Source organism: Arachis stenosperma, chromosome 10 (genome assembly GCF_014773155.1).
Source record: "Arachis stenosperma cultivar V10309 chromosome 10, arast.V10309.gnm1.PFL2, whole genome shotgun sequence".
Lineage (NCBI taxonomy): Eukaryota > Viridiplantae > Streptophyta > Magnoliopsida > Fabales > Fabaceae > Arachis > Arachis stenosperma.
Window position 1 is genome coordinate 128,627,557 of NC_080386.1, and position 18,056 is coordinate 128,645,612.

General features: G+C 32.6%; 3 protein-coding genes across 5 annotated transcripts; all 3 read left to right on the plus strand.

The window, feature by feature from the left end:
• The first annotated feature begins 1,022 nt into the window (after positions 1-1,022).
• Positions 1,023-12,171, plus strand: LOC130955393 (uncharacterized). 3 transcript variants are annotated; one of them, XM_057882242.1, is made up of 27 exons: positions 1,023-1,291; positions 1,390-1,484; positions 1,574-1,673; positions 2,093-2,197; positions 2,349-2,511; positions 3,126-3,249; positions 3,462-3,524; positions 3,624-3,704; positions 3,830-3,924; positions 4,118-4,268; positions 4,480-4,566; positions 4,680-4,799; positions 4,884-5,012; positions 5,101-5,198; positions 5,300-5,423; positions 5,639-5,746; positions 6,299-6,440; positions 6,905-7,015; positions 7,566-7,690; positions 8,730-8,915; positions 9,046-9,156; positions 9,342-9,506; positions 9,598-9,756; positions 10,059-10,292; positions 10,765-10,929; positions 11,078-11,190; positions 11,318-12,171. In XM_057882242.1, exons 1-27 carry the CDS (start codon positions 1,126-1,128, stop codon positions 11,853-11,855), a joined length of 3,858 nt encoding a protein of 1,285 aa, XP_057738225.1. In that variant the 5' UTR covers positions 1,023-1,125; the 3' UTR covers positions 11,856-12,171. The 3 variants fall into 3 exon arrangements, with proteins under 3 accessions (XP_057738225.1, XP_057738223.1, XP_057738224.1); XM_057882240.1 differs by having other exon boundaries at positions 1,024-1,291; positions 11,072-11,190; positions 11,318-12,169; XM_057882241.1 differs by having other exon boundaries at positions 1,025-1,291; positions 3,129-3,249; positions 11,072-11,190; positions 11,318-12,168.
• A 715-nt stretch (positions 12,172-12,886) lies between these two features.
• LOC130957707 (syntaxin-121-like) lies at positions 12,887-14,464 on the plus strand. The gene is made up of 2 exons (XM_057884551.1): positions 12,887-13,462; positions 14,064-14,464. Exons 1-2 carry the CDS (start codon positions 12,922-12,924, stop codon positions 14,462-14,464), a joined length of 942 nt encoding a protein of 313 aa, XP_057740534.1. The 5' UTR covers positions 12,887-12,921.
• A 1,007-nt stretch (positions 14,465-15,471) lies between these two features.
• LOC130957708 (uncharacterized) lies at positions 15,472-16,098 on the plus strand. The gene has a single exon (XM_057884552.1). The coding sequence runs from the start codon at positions 15,472-15,474 to the stop codon at positions 16,096-16,098; it is 627 nt and encodes a 208-aa protein (XP_057740535.1).
• The last annotated feature ends 1,958 nt before the right edge of the window (positions 16,099-18,056 follow it).

Below are 18,056 nucleotides of genomic sequence, written 5' to 3' on the forward strand. Positions count from 1 at the left end.
AACGAGTAAACATGTGTTTTTTGTTTCTTGCATAAAATTAATAAAAACTTATCCGACGTATTATAATACCCTGCATAAAATATAAAAGAAAAATTAATTTAAATTAAAGCAGCTTATAAATAAGTTATTTTGTATTTTGATTTTTAGTTATAAAAGTACTTATTTTAAAGTTGTAGCGTTTGAATAAATAACTCAAAAAAATAAACTTTTTTTATAAAAGAGAATGAATATTAAAATAACCATGATAACAAATACTTTCCAATATTGAATGTTGATTTTACATAACCTAATCACTAATATTGTGTATGATATGATAGGTGAAAATAAAAAATAAATATAAAATACGTGTCAATGTATATTTTATTGCAGTTTTTTATTTTTTATTTTTACTCCTATTAGAACTCTCTTCTCCTTTATTGAGGTCAAGAATTTGTTATAATTAACTATGAAAATAATAATAAACTATAAAATTACATATGAAAAAAATAAAATTAAAACTGAAATTTCATACCACACTTGAATACAAATTTAATAATAAAAAATAGTGATAAAAAGATAAAAAATTTAGAAGGAATATATGCAGTAAGTTGTTCAGATGTAATATTGTTGAAAATGTGGAGTATCAATACTTCCATCAGATGTTACGTAAAAATGGTGAGACTTAGAACATTGCGTGAGAATGATGGTGGAAGGCCAGTGCTTCTAGCAGATCTTGTGTGAAAATGGTGATGGTGATTTTTTTATTTTAAAATTAATTTTTTAAGTAAGTGGTAGAATGACTTCTCAAAAAGTAATAAGTCATATATTTTTATTTTTTTAAAAAACTGTAAATTAACTTTTTAAAAAATTAAAATTTATTTTAAAATAGTATCAAACACATAAATTATGATTTTTCATAATTCAAAAGTAAAAAAAAATAGCTTCTGCTATTTCTCAAACGAGGCTCTTAATCCTGAGTGAGGGGAGAGTAGAAAGTTAGAAGTTAGAACCCCCAAAAGGCGACGTCGTGAGCTATAAGACAAATCGAGCCGGGTTTTTTTTCTTTTTTTAATCCTTCTCCTGGCTACTCTGTGCTGTGTGTTCCAATCGCCATTTGACGGCTGAGATCCGATCGATCTGAAGAAGATGATGATGGATCCGGCCACCACGCCGCTGGGCCAGATGCTCCTCGAAGAGATCACTCCCGTCGTCATGGTCCTCTCCACTCCCTCCGTCGAAGACTCTTCCCTCAAGAACGGCCTCTCCTTCCTCCATCTCCTCACTCCTTTCTGCTCCTTCAACAACATCGACGGTATTATTCTCTCTCTCTCTCTCTCTCTCTCACACACACACACACACACACACACACACACAGCTGATACCAGCATTGCTCCATTCCGCTTCTTGCAGTGCCTGTTAGGACCGCCAGTGACCAGCCTTATCGCCTTCACAAGTTCAAATTGCGTTTGTTCTACGCTTCTGATGTCAGAAGGCCCGATTTGAAGGTACGCGATGCAGCTTTTGCTTCTTTAGGGCTTTGTTTCTTGTTGTTTTCAGAGTTTCTCTCATTCTGCGTTTCCTCGCCTTTTACTAGGTAGCTAAAGAGCGCTTGAAACAAGTTATTACGGAGGCAGGGGAGAAAGTGTTCTCTGAGTTGGATTCTAATGTGCCACATATTGATCATGAACTTGCAAGTAAGTCACATTCTCTGTATACAATTTGTATTCGGCTGTAATTCGTTTTATATGCAATCATCGATCCCACACAAATGAATTGATACGTACTATAGTTTTGTGAATTTGTAGTAATTTAGGCGGTAATATGCTTTTTTGTAGTTCTATTTCCTGTCCACGTTTTTAAAATGAAAAATTAATTTCATCAACAAATCGTATAAATACCTTTTTATGTGAATTGCTTGACTGTTTGAGTTCTGATATACAGTATGATCAAACCTGAGGCTTGGTATGTTCAAATTGAGCATGCCGATGATCTGAGAGGCTTCAATTTCTTACAGTTGTAGGATAAATTGTAAAATTTCCTTTAGTGTGACATCAAGTTAGTTGAAGTTTTGTCGTTGTCTAAGATTTGGTTTGATTAACAAATAATCTTTTAGGTTCTGAGTACAGAAACACACCATCCTGGTTTCAGTTTCTTAATAAAGAGCTTGTACGCGTGGCCTCCTTTTCAGACCATGAAGCTTTTGACCATCCTGTGGCATGTAAGATTTTACACACAGTTAGAACATTTCTTCTTCGTAGTCTCTTACTAATATAATAGTTCATACCTAGTTTTCCTTCTTTCATTCTTCAAAGCGTCATTTGGGGTTCAATATCATCAAATTTGTCTTTCCTCCTGAAAATTACTTGCAGGTATTCTAGCTGTCTCTTCAAATGATGAAGGGCCTATTAACCGATTTGTTGACCTTTATAACTCCAACAAGCTTCCGTCCCTTCTCAATGGTGGTGCAATGGATCCAAATATTTTGAAGCATTACTTGCTAGTACATGATAATCAAGATGGCCCTGCAGAGAGGTATGGACTTTCTTTTATTATTATTGCATTTGAGAAGCTATATACACATAGAAATGTATGACCGAGTACCAGTTGCAATTAGCACGTACACTACATTGTTAATTTTTGGTTTTGCTATTCTGTAAGCTGTATCTCATACATGATGCATGTTGAAGAGGTCTATATTTTGGTCTTTGTTAAGATGTCTTGGAGTGACATGGTTTTTAGGAAAAGGATAGGCATTTTCATTGGTGTCTATGTGGTGGATATTGAAACCTGAAAGTATAGTTGGAATATTCTTTGGTTGCTCTGGACAGGATTATTTTCTTGCCAGAGAATGTTTTTCATCTTTTGGCAGAGCTTAATACTGATGTAGATTTTGTATTTTCGTAATTTTGAACCTTGAAACTAGTTTCATTCCCTGATAGTTAAGAGTGAAAATGAAAATTGTTTTCACTAGAAAAGTAAAACAAAGTATATAACAAACATGACAGTTATTTTCTAGAAACTAATGCTTTCTCAGCTCAGGTGTTTCGATCCCTCGTTTTTCATTTTTTCTTCAGATAAATATTTTTATTAGTTGATGTAGTATTGTAGTGTTAGACTTGTGTGAGTTCCTTATGTATCTTCTTCAGCAGAGCAAGTAAAATTTTCACAGAAATGAGGAGTACTTTTGGTACAAGTGACTGTTCGTTGCTTTGCATTAATTCTTCAGTAGATACTCCTATCAAACATCAAGTGAATCCTTGGGCTTCACATGTAAGTTTGTTTGAAGAACTTGTAACTTCTTCCTTTTTGTTAGAAAAAATTAAATTAGAAAATCATTAGTTACTGTGTGAGCCTTATTCTTTTGTTGTTTTTTCTTGTGTTTTAGAACCTACGTTAAATATAAAATAATATGATATGATATTTTGGTTTCAATCATGCGAAAACATGCAACTTAGGCTATTGTCTGCTGAAATTTGTGACAGATGTCTGATGCATCACTTAGTCAAGGTCTTGGTTGCTTTCTTAACACCGATGATATCAATGAGGTAAGTTGCCCACCAGCACCAATTATTAAATTTTCCATGGAGGAGTTATGGTTAAGTAATAGACAAACTTTGAACTCTATTTTTATGACCCATTTACAGATCAAGAATCTCATGCAAAATTTATCATCGAAGTACATCATCCCGAACATGGAGCAAAAAATACGTGAACTCAATCAACAGGTCATTTAGTTTTAGCTTCTTTATTTTTGTTGGTGGATTGAATTCGTTATTTCAGCCCCCAATACTTCGATCCATATTCTGATCTTCCTTTGAAATTCGTTTCTGTAATGCTTCTTTTTTTTTAGGTTTCTGCAACAAGGAAAGGTTTTAGAAATCAAATAAAAAATTTGTGGTGGAGAAAAGGGAAAGAAGACGGTGCAGATTCTCCCAATGGTCCCATGTATGTTAATATGTTATAGATGTTTCTTCTTCTTTTTTATTTATTTTTAAAAACTGTAATGTTATACATGTCTGTGTGTATATATGTATAAGAAAATATAATTATCTTTGTGATAGAATATAGATGTATGCTATCTATGTTTCACATGATGTTGTGCATTTTTCTAATAAGGCTTTTGTTTTCATTGTTGAAGGTATAATTATAGCTCCATTGAGTCACAGATTAGAGTTTTGGGTGATTACGCTTTCATGCTGCGTGATTATGAGCTTGCATTGTCAAATTACCGCCTAATTTCCACGGATTACAAGATTGATAAAGCCTGGAAACGGTATGCTGGTGTGCAGGTAATTCATTTTTTTTCAATTCAAAGTCTAGAGGATGGTCAGATGCATGGTCCCATGGTTGTGACACCCGTTTAAGTTAGATTAGGATTTTCAATAAAGAAGTGGTGGAAGTATATTAACTTGGATTCTTCTTTTTTTTTTTCCCTCCCCCCAACTACCACAAAAAAAAAAAAGAGTAATAATTTCTGCTGCTGGTGATAATATATTTCAGGAAATGATGGGACTTACCTACTTCATGCTGGATCAATCTAGAAAGGAAGCAGAGTATTGCATGGAAAATGCTTTTAGCACATATGTAGTACGTATGGTTTATTTTGGAACATGAGAAGGATTAAGTAATAAGTTTTTCTACAAGGTGCTCACTATATTCCGTTTAATTATCTTTTTAATTAATAAACTTAATATGCGCAGAAACTTGGATCATTGGGTCAGCAAAATGCAACAAGATGTGGTCTGTGGTGGATAGAAATGTTGAAGGCACGAGATCAGTATAAAGAGGCAGCAACTGTTTATTTTCGCATTTGTGGTGAGGTAGTGCTTTTTTTATTCCTTGAAAAAAAAAAAGCGGTAATTTGTAAATGTTGTTTTCTTCTCTTGACAAATTCTTTGTTGTAGGATATCCTACATTCTGCGGTGATGCTTGAACAAGCATCGTATTGCTACATGTTGTGTAAACCCTCCATGTTGCGCAAATATGGATTTCATCTGGTGCTTTCTGGTGAGCAGTATAAAAAGTGTAATCAGGTATTGGGTTGTCAACAATACGTAGAATTACCCATATTTAACAGATTGGTTTTCACGCTGATTTTATTCTCTTTCTTAACATATTCAGATAAAACATGCAATTCGAACATATAGAAATGCTCTTTCTGTTCTCAAAGGATCTACTTGGAGCTACATCAATGATCATGTTCATTTTCATATAGGACAGTAAGTTTGACTTGCTTCAGTAATAGCATATTCTGGTTGTTTAATAATGTAGAACATATGCATCTAGATTCTTTAAACTTTCTTACTTTTCATTGTTATAGGTGGTATGCTTCACTTGGGATGTATGATGTGGCTGTCAAGCATATGATGGAAATCTTGGCCTGCAGTCACCAGTCCAAGGCAACACAGGAATTATTCCTTAGTGACTTTCTTCAAACTGTGAAGGTGATGGTGACTCTATTTCCTTTTCGGATCTCATGCTTAGAACCTGATTGTTAAAATACTGAACTGCCAATAGTTTGATTTAATGTAATTCCTGAAGTAGTGTGCTTTGTAGGACACTTGAAATTTTATTTTGCTTTATGTCTGTTGACAGAGTTGGACAGAAGCTAATTGGTTTGACAGCTGTCTTTATTTTCTAATTCTCTTGTATATCACAGAAAACAGGCCGGACATTTGAGGTAACAAAACTTCAATTGCCAGTAATCAACATTTCTTCAGTCAAGGTCATCTTTGAAGATTACCGAACTTTTGGATCTCCTTCAGCTGTAAGTTGACTCTAATCCAGCGCGCTCTCTCTCTCTCTCTCTGACACACACACATTGCATTTTAATTTCTAAAACATGTTTGGGATCCAATTTAACCAGGCCTTTTTACTGTTCAGTTAACTGATTATTTTAAATATTATAATTTTATGTTGAATGTGTATGGGTCTGTTTGTTTAGCATCTTATATATCATCTTAAAAGATTTTTCACTCTCACTCAATCAAGTCTGTTACACTTTTTGAGAGGTCTGTCACTCTAAATATGTAATTGACCTATAATGCATGTAAAACACCTTGAATTGTCATGGGCACTTGGGTCAAGATATAATATGATAAAGCAATTCACATGCCTTTATCAATGATATGAACCTCTTAATAAGTACATGATAAAATTTGGCTATCATAGTTGTATATTGTAGAATATAGAGCCTAAAGCCTTAATGTATGTGTTTGTATTTCAGATGTCACAGGAAGCATGTTTTGTTATTATATTGCACATAGGTTTAGAATGTTTATGGCTGTAGCCTCATAGTTTGAAGTATCTAAATTTTCAGGCTAATATTAGAGAAGCCTTGTGGAATTCTTTGGAGGAAGAAATGCTACCTTCATTCTCCGCTGCTAAGTCTAATTGGTTGGAATTGCAATCAAAGCTAATCCCAAAAAAGAATAGTCAATCAAATGTTTGTATTGCAGGAGGTATGTAAAATTTCATCAAAAGTTGATAATTGAATTTTTTTTTTTATCAATCTATCTTTTGTATTGGTGTTGAATGTATTTTCGTTTTTGTTCGGATAAAAAAAAGAAAGAATATTCTGTATATTCTTCAATCATGACTTTTGGAAACAAGAAATAATATTTTCTGGTGTGGAACAATAGGGACAGATTTTAACAGTCATTCATGGAATTCATTTTGGGAACTGTACATATTAATTTATAACTGAGGAGCTTTTACTGGAAATTAATTGGTAGAGTTTTAGATGACCTTGGGACTTCCTTGACAAAGTATTTTGTAACATGATATTTGTGAAAAGTGGATGAAAGATATTTTGCCATATCCTTCTGTGTGTGTGTCAGAATCAGTAAAGATTTAGAATATGACACTTACTATGTTTACCTTGTCTGCTGTTGGTGCAATGTTTATCCACACCACCCATCTGTAGAGGCTGTGAAGGTGAATATTGAATTCAAAAACCCTCTGCAAATCCCGATTCCTATATCTGGTGTTGCACTCATTTGCAAGCATTCTGGTAGTACTGATGAAACTAGATCAGGCAAGCTAGAGTTTCTGTCTATTTCGCCTTTCTTTGTTTTTTCGTTTCTTTCTTCCTTTTCTAAAAAATATTCATTTATATTCAACGTTGTGCTTCCCCGCGGCCGCGAGTAGTAAGACTAATAGGTCTCCGAAAATTTTTGTGATGGAGTTATAGATCCATAAGGGGAAAAAAAAAATACTGTCTTGAGAAAATTTTGCGATGGACTTATATAGGTCCTTGAGGGAAAAAAGGACCAAGTCCCCAAAGAATTGCAATGGTAGAATTAGCGTTCCTTAACGATATGGAATATTAATAAGGATGAATTGTGTCCAGTGTTGCAATTTGTTGGGGACCTGTAAGTCTAGCATTTAAATTCTTCAAGAGTTTAGTTGATACTTTTTTTTCTCCCCTTCATGGACCTATAAGTATATGACAATTTTTTTGGGAACTTATTTGGTACTTTATTTTCTTTCAAGATCTAAGTCAATTGAAAAATTCTTCAGGGTCCTACTTGTTCTATTATTCTTTTTTTTTTCATATTGATTATTGTTTATCAAGGATATTACAGATGAAAACCAGTCAAACATGGAGAAAAATAATGAGATTGATCACTTCAGGGAAATGAGTTCAGATAACACCTCATTTTCGGTATCAGAGGTTGATTTCTCACTAGGAGGTGGTGAAACAACCATGGTGCGTTTCTAGCATTTTGTATCAATCAAGTTATTCTTTTTATGTATCATCACCACAATTTACAGTTGCAATTCAGTAGAAGAGATCTTGTGACTAAAAATATGCAAATTGAGCTGCATTGTGGATAATCATGAATTTCGGCATCTTCTTAATTTTGACTAGATATATGCAAATTGAACTGCAATGTCAAATTCTAGATTACCTCATAATTTTGTGCACATCAAATTTTCTCATGATCATTTGTCTGGAAGTTAGGTTAGCAAGGTTGCCTTTTTTATTTTTTTTTTAAATAGAAAAAGCAATTTAACAAGGGAGGAAGAAGTTTTGCCTAATCAGCAGGCCACAATTTCCTGGACGGAAAGCTCATCCACACTCATTTGTATTATAACTTTTAACAATGCATGGTTCCCATTTGCATTTTGAATAAAGAAAAGATACTTTCAAGTTTCAATTAATGACTTGGTTTCCTTCTAAAAGAAGATTTCAGCAAAGCATTATTGCTTGATGCATATTTCCTGAGTTCTAAATTTGTTAGCATAGCTGGCAAATGTCTTGCTTCGTCCTATTTACTTTATCTTTATATACATTTTGATTTTTGAATGATTTTGGTTATTGGGTTTGTAATTGGATTTAAGAACTTTTGCATATCTGGTTTTTTGAGGTCCTGGAGGTTAATGTTGTACAATCATGTGTACACTCTGCTGGCCTGTGAAGCAGGTATGGGAGCCAATTGTGAGCCGTTTGGCTATTTTGGGGTTTTGAATAGAACAAAATAAAACAAAATCATCAAAATAAGATGATATTTCATCATAGATCTTTTAATTTAATTCACACAAATGATGTTACATCTTAGATATTTTAATTTAATTTACACATAAATGACATTCCATATGTAGTTCATGAAAGGTAAATGTATCTGGTTGCTCAATATTATTTTTGAATGTTTCTTCTTTTCCCCCTTAATTTTCCTTAAATATATTTTCATATCTTAAGTTGCGAAGTTTGTAAAATTGATATTTTTCAAAAACCTGTTTTCCAGGTTCAACTATCAGTTACTCCCAGTGTAGAAGGTACTCTTTCAATTCTTGGTGTTAGGTGGAAACTGTCTGGTACTATCATTGGCTTTCACAATTTTGAGTCAAGCCATCCCAAGAAGAATATTGTGAAAGGAAGAAGGAAATCAAATTACTCACCTAACAACATGTTTAAATTTATGGTGATTAAGGTGCATGCTGTTGTCCTATCCTTTTTCACTATTGAATTTTTTCCAATTTAATGTTGAATCCTCCTGTTCTATCTTCTTGTAGTCTTTACATTTAGACTGAACCAGCTTTGTTTCTCTCTTAAAATCCCAGAGCATTCCCAAGCTTCAGGGTTCTGTTCGCCATTTACCTGGAAAGGCATATGCTGGAGATTTACGGCAACTTGTATTAGAGTTGCGTAACCCATCAGATTTTCCTGTTAAGGTACTGTTACTGATTAGTGTGCTGTAATTTTTTGTTGGGGGGTTATTTATATTGTACCTATTATTCTTGCTTACAATTTCAATGGACGAATGATGTGACTTGATTGCAGAGTTAGCTTTATACTTTCCCTGCTCTTTCTCACATGCTATTTTTCTACATGCTTTATTCATTTGGGGTTTTGGCAGAATCTGAAGATGAAGATAAGTCATCCTAGATTTTTAACGATTGGGAATCCAGAACATATAAAGTCAGAATTTCCTGCTTGCTTAACAAAGAAAATAGATTCAGTGAATAATGATGCACAAGCTAATCCTGGTATCATGTCAGACACAGTTTTTATGTTTCCAGAGGTCAGTATTGAATCTTTTACATGCACATTATATAGTTGCACTTTTGAATTAGCATCATTCAACTCGGTCACATGTATTCACTTCATATCAGGACACTTCAATACAAGGTGAAAATCCCTTCTTGTGGCCTCTCTGGTTTAGGGCTGCTTTTCCAGGAGACATTTCTCTTTGCATGAGCATATATTATGAGATCGGAGATATATCAAGTGTCATCAGATATCGCACTCTTCGTTTGCATTACAATGTGCAGGTTAGTATAGAAATTTGTTTATATAACATTCTTGGGTTATGCTATATGGTCAACTGTTTTGTAGCCAACATAAGGAAAAACAAGGAAAACAACTAACCGAGTATGCTCTCCTTTTTGCAAAGGAGGAGAGTGAAACTGGGGTTGTTGGTTACATGTCTGCTAAAAAATTTGGTCATTTATACATTCTCAATATTCTTAGCACTATACGAATAACCAAATCCAGTTATGTTAAATAGCTCTATTTCAGATATACCATTTTTAGACCTAATGTATTCTGAACTGCCAAAATTTGTTAATCACAGATATTACCGTCGTTGGATGTCTCATTTCAAATCAGTCCTTCTCGGATGAGAATGCAAGAATTCCTTGTTCGATTGGATGTTGTTAACAAGACAAGCTCAGAAAGTTTCCAAGTTTACCAGTTGTCCTCTGTTGGGAAGCACTGGGAAATTTCTTTACTTCAACCTCCTGATACTATTTTTCCTTTGCAATCATTGATGGCTGGTCAAGCAATATCATGCTTTTTTACGCTAAAGGTTTGAGTTCTCATTTATGATATGTTTTACTTTGTAATTTTTTCCCACCAAGGCAGACATGTTTCATTTGAATGGTTATTGGGCTGTAAAGATAGATATTAATTACTTAGTGAACGTAAATATGTTTAGTTACTGATGGTGAAATACATAATACAGGTAACTAAGTCCAAGTAGAGGTGGGGTACTTGCTTGAAACTAAATGTTGCAGTATGAAATGCTTTATTGAAATAAAAGAATGATCGATAAGAAGCATTGAAGGATGGGTGCATGATAATATTATGAAATACTCTAATGTTTTCATATTCGAGCTTGAATGTTTTCTTGACCCGCTTTTATCTGATAAACCATTTAGTATCATTCTATTGTATACCCACTGTTTATTTCTTTTGTTTGAGATATGCTGGCTACTTAGTGTGTATGACACGCACAATATGACTATTGTTGACTGTATTAAGTTATTGTTTGCCATCAGAATTCAAGATTATTAACATCTGAGGCCAATGAACCTGCCATGCATGTCAGAAGTGATTTAAGTCTGGTTCCCCAAAGCAGTGACAATTTAGTTTTCAATATAAATACTGCACCTTTGATCAATTTCCACCATTTTGAAAGATTGCAGCAGGAATTTCCACACGAGGTAGACGTTTATTTTAGTGTCCACTATGCTGTGTATTTTATTGTTATTGGAATTTTATGTCACCATATCATTTAGGATTCAGTATTACGAAATCTTACACTGTTCAATAATTCTATCTTATAAGAACTTCACCTGTTTGTAGGATCAGGGTGACTTAAATACTGTTGATTTTGTATTGATCTCCCGGTCACTGAAGAGTGACCACAATAGTGGGCTTTCTGATCCTCCTTGTGTTATGTCTCACCATGCGTGTCACTTCAGGCATGTTTCATTTCAAACATGATGCTTCTGGTTTTGATTTTTACAATGCATTTTTTCCCTATTCGTATGTGTGTGTGTATTGGCGGGGTTTATCTTAATCTTTTCCCCCCATATCTCCTGATGACAGTACTGCTAGCACTGGCCCTATTTCATGGCTAGTGGATGGACCTCGAACGTTGCAACATGATTTCTCTGCGTCCTTTTGCGAAATAAATCTGAAGATGCATCTTTACAATTCGTCTCATGCTACTGCTATCGTGCGCATTGACACCTTAGATTCTGCAGGCAGTGGTGGTGTGGTTCAATCACCCACTTCGGATATCCAAGCAGGTTGGCATGATGTCACACCAACGACACCAACGAGTGAGCCCAAAGTCACATCAAATGCTTTTGAAACCCAACTCAAGAAGGCGCTATCGTTGGACAGTGTCTCACCATATATTTGGTCTGGATCAAGCTCTACCAATCTACACCTTGAGCCTATGTCCTCTGTGGAAACCCCTCTTCAGATCTGTGTATTCTCTCCTGGTACGTATGATTTGTCCAGTTATGTTTTGAATTGGAAACTTTCATCCAAAGGTCACGGAGGTGGTGATGAAACGAAACAGCAATCAGGCAAGTGCCAGGGGTATAAATACTATATTACTGTGCTCCAATCCAGTTGAGAAGCTGGTAAATTTTAGTTGTCCATTTACCATTTGCTAGAATTTTAGATCTCATTTTTAACGGTGGCTGTATATATATAAAAAAAAAGGTACACTTCCCTGTATTATTAAGCGTCAATAGGAACAAGGATGGATGTAAAGATTCAGAGGAAAAGGTCCAACACGTTCTTTTTGTCCAAACAATAATGAGTATGAAGAGAGTACATTACCATTTTTAGTTACAAAAGACTGAGACACTGACAAAATTATCCCAAAAGAAATTATATTTATTTTGTATTCGTAAAAAATGCACACCAGGTGATAAAAATATCTTAACGTTAAAATGTTATTGATATTATTAAAGTATTATCCTACCCCACTATTATCTATCATCCTTAATTTCTACGACTCTATAGCAATGACATTTTTAATTGAGCATAGTGTATACTATTCAATAATTATCGTAATGCTAAATGGATGAATTAAAAATTCCTACTTGCTGAAGATGTATAAGTACGTAATTACATTTATTTAATTGAGAAACAAGCATTTTATGGATCTTTTATTCTAATGTTAAAAAAAATATCCTTCAACTCAACCCGCTTCTAATGTTGAGGGTCTATTTGTGAACGCAAAAGAAAAACTGATACAGTTTATTCAGAAACATAACTTTTTGTGCAACCCCAACAACGTCCATATTTTAGTTTAAATTTTTTTTTTTTGGTGTCTTTAGTTTGATTTATTTTACTTACCAACTAAGTTCTTTAAAGATTTCTCGTAAATTAACTGAAACGCGCTGTGAAAATTTTCCCAAACGGATTGGATTGATCTCTTAAGTTTTTATTTTTCTTGTTTCCAAAACAACCAAACATGGTTGAGAAATTGATATAGACAAGCATAATCCCTCCCACTAAACCGTAACTACTAAAACAAAAGCAAACTTGCATTCATAAACAGACTATTCATGCAAGCACCACTAAGTATATATGTCCACATTATTAACACTAACAACATTAGGTTAATCCATTTATAAAACATTAAATCTTCTTATTAACTAATATTTTCCGCTTATTAGAATAAAGAAAACATGAATGACCTTTTGGCTAGCAAATCCTTCGTCTCACGCAATGGCTCGCCGGACGACCATGTCATCGAAATCAACCCCGGCGCGGTGGGAGCCACCCTAGACCAATTCTTCGCCGACGTGGAGGCGACGAAAGATGAAATGAAGAATCTAGAGAACATTTTCCAGAGCCTCAAAAGCCTCAACGAAGAGAGCAAAACCCTTTACGACGCCACCGCCGTGAAGGACCTCCGTTCACGTATGGACGCTGACGTGGCACTTGCCCTCAAGAAAGCCAAGTTCATCAAGCTCAAGCTGGAGACCCTCGATAGTTCCAACGCCTCCTCCCGCCGCGTCCCCACCTGTGGGCCTGGCTCCTCCTCCGACCGCACACGGATGTCCGTCGTGCATGGGCTGAAGATGAAGCTGAAGAACTCCATGGACGCCTTCAATGGGTTCAGGAACCAGATCTCGGCGGAGTATCGGGACACAGTACAGCGCCGGTATTTCACGATTACCGGCGAGAAACCCGATGAGAAGACCGTTGAGATATTGATCTCCACGGGTACATAATGCTTAATTGTTTGTGGCAACGTTCTGCATTTTAAAGCTCTGTTTGGTTTTGGATCACAAAATAATATTTTTTGCCACCGTTACATTGATTGATATCTTATAGTTATGTTTCACCCTACACTGTTATTCACTTATTCATTAATTTATACACATAGTTTTTTTTAATATAGTCTACGCACTTTAAATTAAAATTTATGAAAAAAATTAATTAATTTAGTAATTTTATATCAGTAAAATCCGATAAATATTTATTTTATTTTTTAATTTTTTCTATAATCATTTAAATTTTTATTATAAATTTTAGTTAGTTAATTGACTAACATTTGTTTTTTTTTAACATTTGAGTTAATATTAGTCAATTTTTCATTCTTATCATTATAAAAATATTGGCTTCTTATATAATTTTTATTATTTTCTATTTTATTAGTAGATATTTATAATATTACATATAAAAAATTACTTGCAAGTTGCAAGTGTGATTGAGAGGAGTATAAAAGATGCATGCATTCAAGCCACTAAGTTCAGAGCTTTTCATGATTCAGCACATAGCAACAAACCATAATTGTGTTTTGAGTAATAAACTAATAATGCAGGTGAGAGTGAGTCACTTGTACAAAAAGCCATAGAAAAACATGGAAGGGGAAGAATAGTGGAGACATTGAAGGAGATAGAGGAGAGGCACGATGCAGTGAAAGAGATAGAGAGGAGGCTGATGGAGTTGCAGCAAGTGTTCTTGGACATGTTAGTGTTGGTGCAATCTCAAGGGGAACAACTTAATGACATCGAAAGCTTTGTCATAAAAGCTAACTCCTTCGTGGAGAGCGGTACTCGGCAGGTGGAGGTGGCGGTGAAGACCCAGAAGAGTACCCGCAAATGGACATGCTATGCCATTATCCTTATTATTCTCATCATCTTCCTCCTCCTCTTTCTCCTCAAACCATGGCAACCTAATAAGGGACCTCAACTCACCCATGCTGCTCCTAAAACTTTATAGTGTTTAGATGATGTTGTTTGTTTATTACTATTTGATTACTGTGGATATTATTTCTCATCACTTATTTGCTTTAATGATTTCTTTACTTTTAGGTTTAGAAATGTTTAGAATGGATATGTATGTTAAATTAAATGCGTAAATACTAAAATCTAGTTACTACATAATGTCTTTTTTATTAGATAAAAATTTACATATAATTTCTTTTATATGATGATAATTAAAATCTATTATATCATAATTTAATTAAACATATTAAATAATAATATTATTTATAATAATATTATTTATACATTAAAATAAATTATTATATACTTGTATATAAATAAATATTAAATTTAATTAATTTTTAATGTGTATTTTATATTTTAATATATATTTTATATTAATAATTAATTTTAGTGTATATATAATATAGTTATATGTCAAATTATCTAATAAATTTTTATTATTAACTTTACACGAAGATAATTATATGTAAATTTTTATCATTTTATTATTATTTTTATATTTTATTATTAATTTTTTTATATCAATGTATATTATTTTAACATTAAATTAAAAAAATCGTACCACTATTAATATGTATAACAATTAATATTAACAAATAATTTGTTTCATAAAACTATTAAAATTAATAATTTTATCAAAACTTAAAAATAAATCGAGATAATAAATTCTAAATTTAAAAATTAACATCTTATTTCTTCATATTTTTATAGAATAAATTTTTTTAATAATTAAAAAATTATTAAAAAATATTTAAAAAAATAATTTAATTATTAAAAAGTGAAGATTCATAAATAAGTATTTATATGTGAAGTTAATAATTATAAATTATTAAATAATTTAATATATTTAATTGAATAATGTTAAATTCACGGAAGAGAATATAAAATGTCCACACTCCGAAGTTGAAAATGAACATGCCTTTGATAAGTGATAAGTAGAGAGACTTGTGTAACTTTTTCTCACATCTAACAAAGTCTGCATAGTAACGCACTCTCTCCATGGAAACCCTTGCCCACGGCAAACCCTACGCCGTCCACGACCCTCCGCAGCAGCGCTCCTTCTTCTCCACCTTCCTCTGGCGCTTCCTGATGGCCATGGTAGCGGCCTTCGCCCTCATGGCTATCATTTCTTTGACCGTCAAGCTCGTCTTCAAGCAACGTTACCCTGAAATTCTCGTGGTCTCAGGCTCCGGTACCTTAAGAACCAGCCGCTACGGCCTCACGGCCAAATGGGACGTCATGTGCGTCGTCAAGAACCCTAACAACAAGTTCACTATCCATTACGACGCTATTTCCGCCGGCATAACGTACGGCAAGTTCGGGATTCTGGACTCCATACACTACAAGCCCTTTGTACAGGGCTCGCGGGCCCAGAACGCCGTGGGCCTCGGGTTCGCGGCGAAGGACGTGTTTCTTGGGAAGGAGGAGATACTGAGAATTCGGGATGACATGTCACGTGGGGCTGTTCGATTTGGTCTGAGGTTGTCGGGATGGGTGAGGTTCAAGAATCATATTATCAAGTCAAGGTATCATTTTTGGGAGAGTGTGTGCGACCCTCTCATCTTTGATTTCTCAGCTACCAAAAACTTTTCCCTCACTTTGACAAACCCTGTAACATGCAAGTAACTCACCAACGCCACTAGTATACTCTTTTCGTCAACATTATAGACATTTTATACTATTTTATACTATTTTCTTTGACATGTATTTTATATCAATAACTGGTTTAATTATTAATTGTTTATTTGTTTAGATTATTGGTGGAATGTTAAGAACATGAGGAAGGAAACTCAACTTATTAACATTTTTACGGAATATTTCTCAAATTTTTCTCAATGTTATCCTCAAAATTTTCATTATATATTCTTTAAATGGAATAATAATACTTAGACAAATAAAGAATATTACACTCTTTATTAATTAAATAAATTATTTCATTATATATTTTTTAAATGGAATAATCCTTAAAAAGATAAAGAATATTACACTTTTTATTAATTAAATAAATTATTTAACTTTTTATTTATTATATTATTTTATATCAATAATTCAAATTTAAAATTTAAAATATTTTATTTTTTATTTTAACAACTACCAAGCGACGTATTTCTTAAATTTTTTTTAAACGTATTAGCATTTTCAGCACCTGCCGCTTAAATTTTTTATTGGAGATCACTTTTATAAAGATATTAAAAATGTCTTTTTTTAGAAAGACATTTACATCATTGCATGTGTTATAATATTATTAGATATTTTTATTAAATTAGTTAATAATTTATTTTTTAATAAATCAAAACAAAATCGATTTATTATAGCAATAATAATAAATTCAATTGCCCGCATTATAATTATTAAATCCGATTTAATCTGATCGATTTACATAATCTAAACTGAATCATGTTTAAATTTTTTTATAAAAAGACAAATATATCTCTGATTTTTGTTTTTAAAAACAAAAAAAAATCATAATTCAATGAATTATGTAAATTGGCTGGTTCGATCAGATTTAATAACAACTGAGTTTATTATTATTGTTATAAAAAAATCAATTTTATTTTAATTTATTAAAAAATTTAAAAATAGCTGATTCATTAATACGTCTAATAATAATACAATACATAAATATCTTTACAAAAAACGTTTTATACGTCTTTATAAAAGTATCCTCCTTAATTAATTAAGCTTTCCTTTCTATGTTCAATACAATACACGCACAAGTTCTTTAATTAAAATTCATTCGTATAAAAAAAATATTAAAAAAATATTAAATACTTTAATAAAAATTATATAATTATTTTTATATAAAAATATTTATTTTTAATTATTGAATAATAAATTATAAAATTTAATTTTAGTATGTTATAAAAATATTATTTTTATTTAAAATATAACTAAATAAATAAATTATATTTTAAAATAAATATCTTTATAGAAAGATGTTTTTATCATCTTCCCTAGTGTAGGTGGCTAATAGAATAGCATTCATGTATTTTTCTCCATCCACATGGCTGCCTTACAAGGGCATGAACTATGCTGTTTCTGCTACGCTAAAGGCAAATTACATGATTGAGACTTGGAGTTATAAAGGAATCTCACTTTAAGTTACACGAATGGACAAAACCATGATATTATTGTTGACTTTTTTATTTATTAAAAATTAATGTATTTAAATATAAAACTACTCTAAATATATTATTTTTCAATATATTAAAAATGTCAAATAAACGACAACTATTTTAAAACAGAAGAAATAAATAATATGTAGTTTGGTTATTGACTTATTGGTTACTTATTAACTTATAGTTTGCTTAATTTTGATATTTGAAATGTTATCTTCAAGGCTAAGCACATTGTATATATAGAGATCAGAGTAAATCAAATGATCAAGGGCCCTTCAATACTTAAAGAGTAGGGAAACCAAAAAAGTTATATAGACACAAACTTTATAATTAAAAAAATTATATGTATATATAATTTGTATGATTTTTTTTTTGACCCGGATAATTTGTATGATTTGATCTTCATGTAAAACTCAAATTGATAAAATAAATCTTAATTAATGTTAATAGTAAAATGATGGCTTA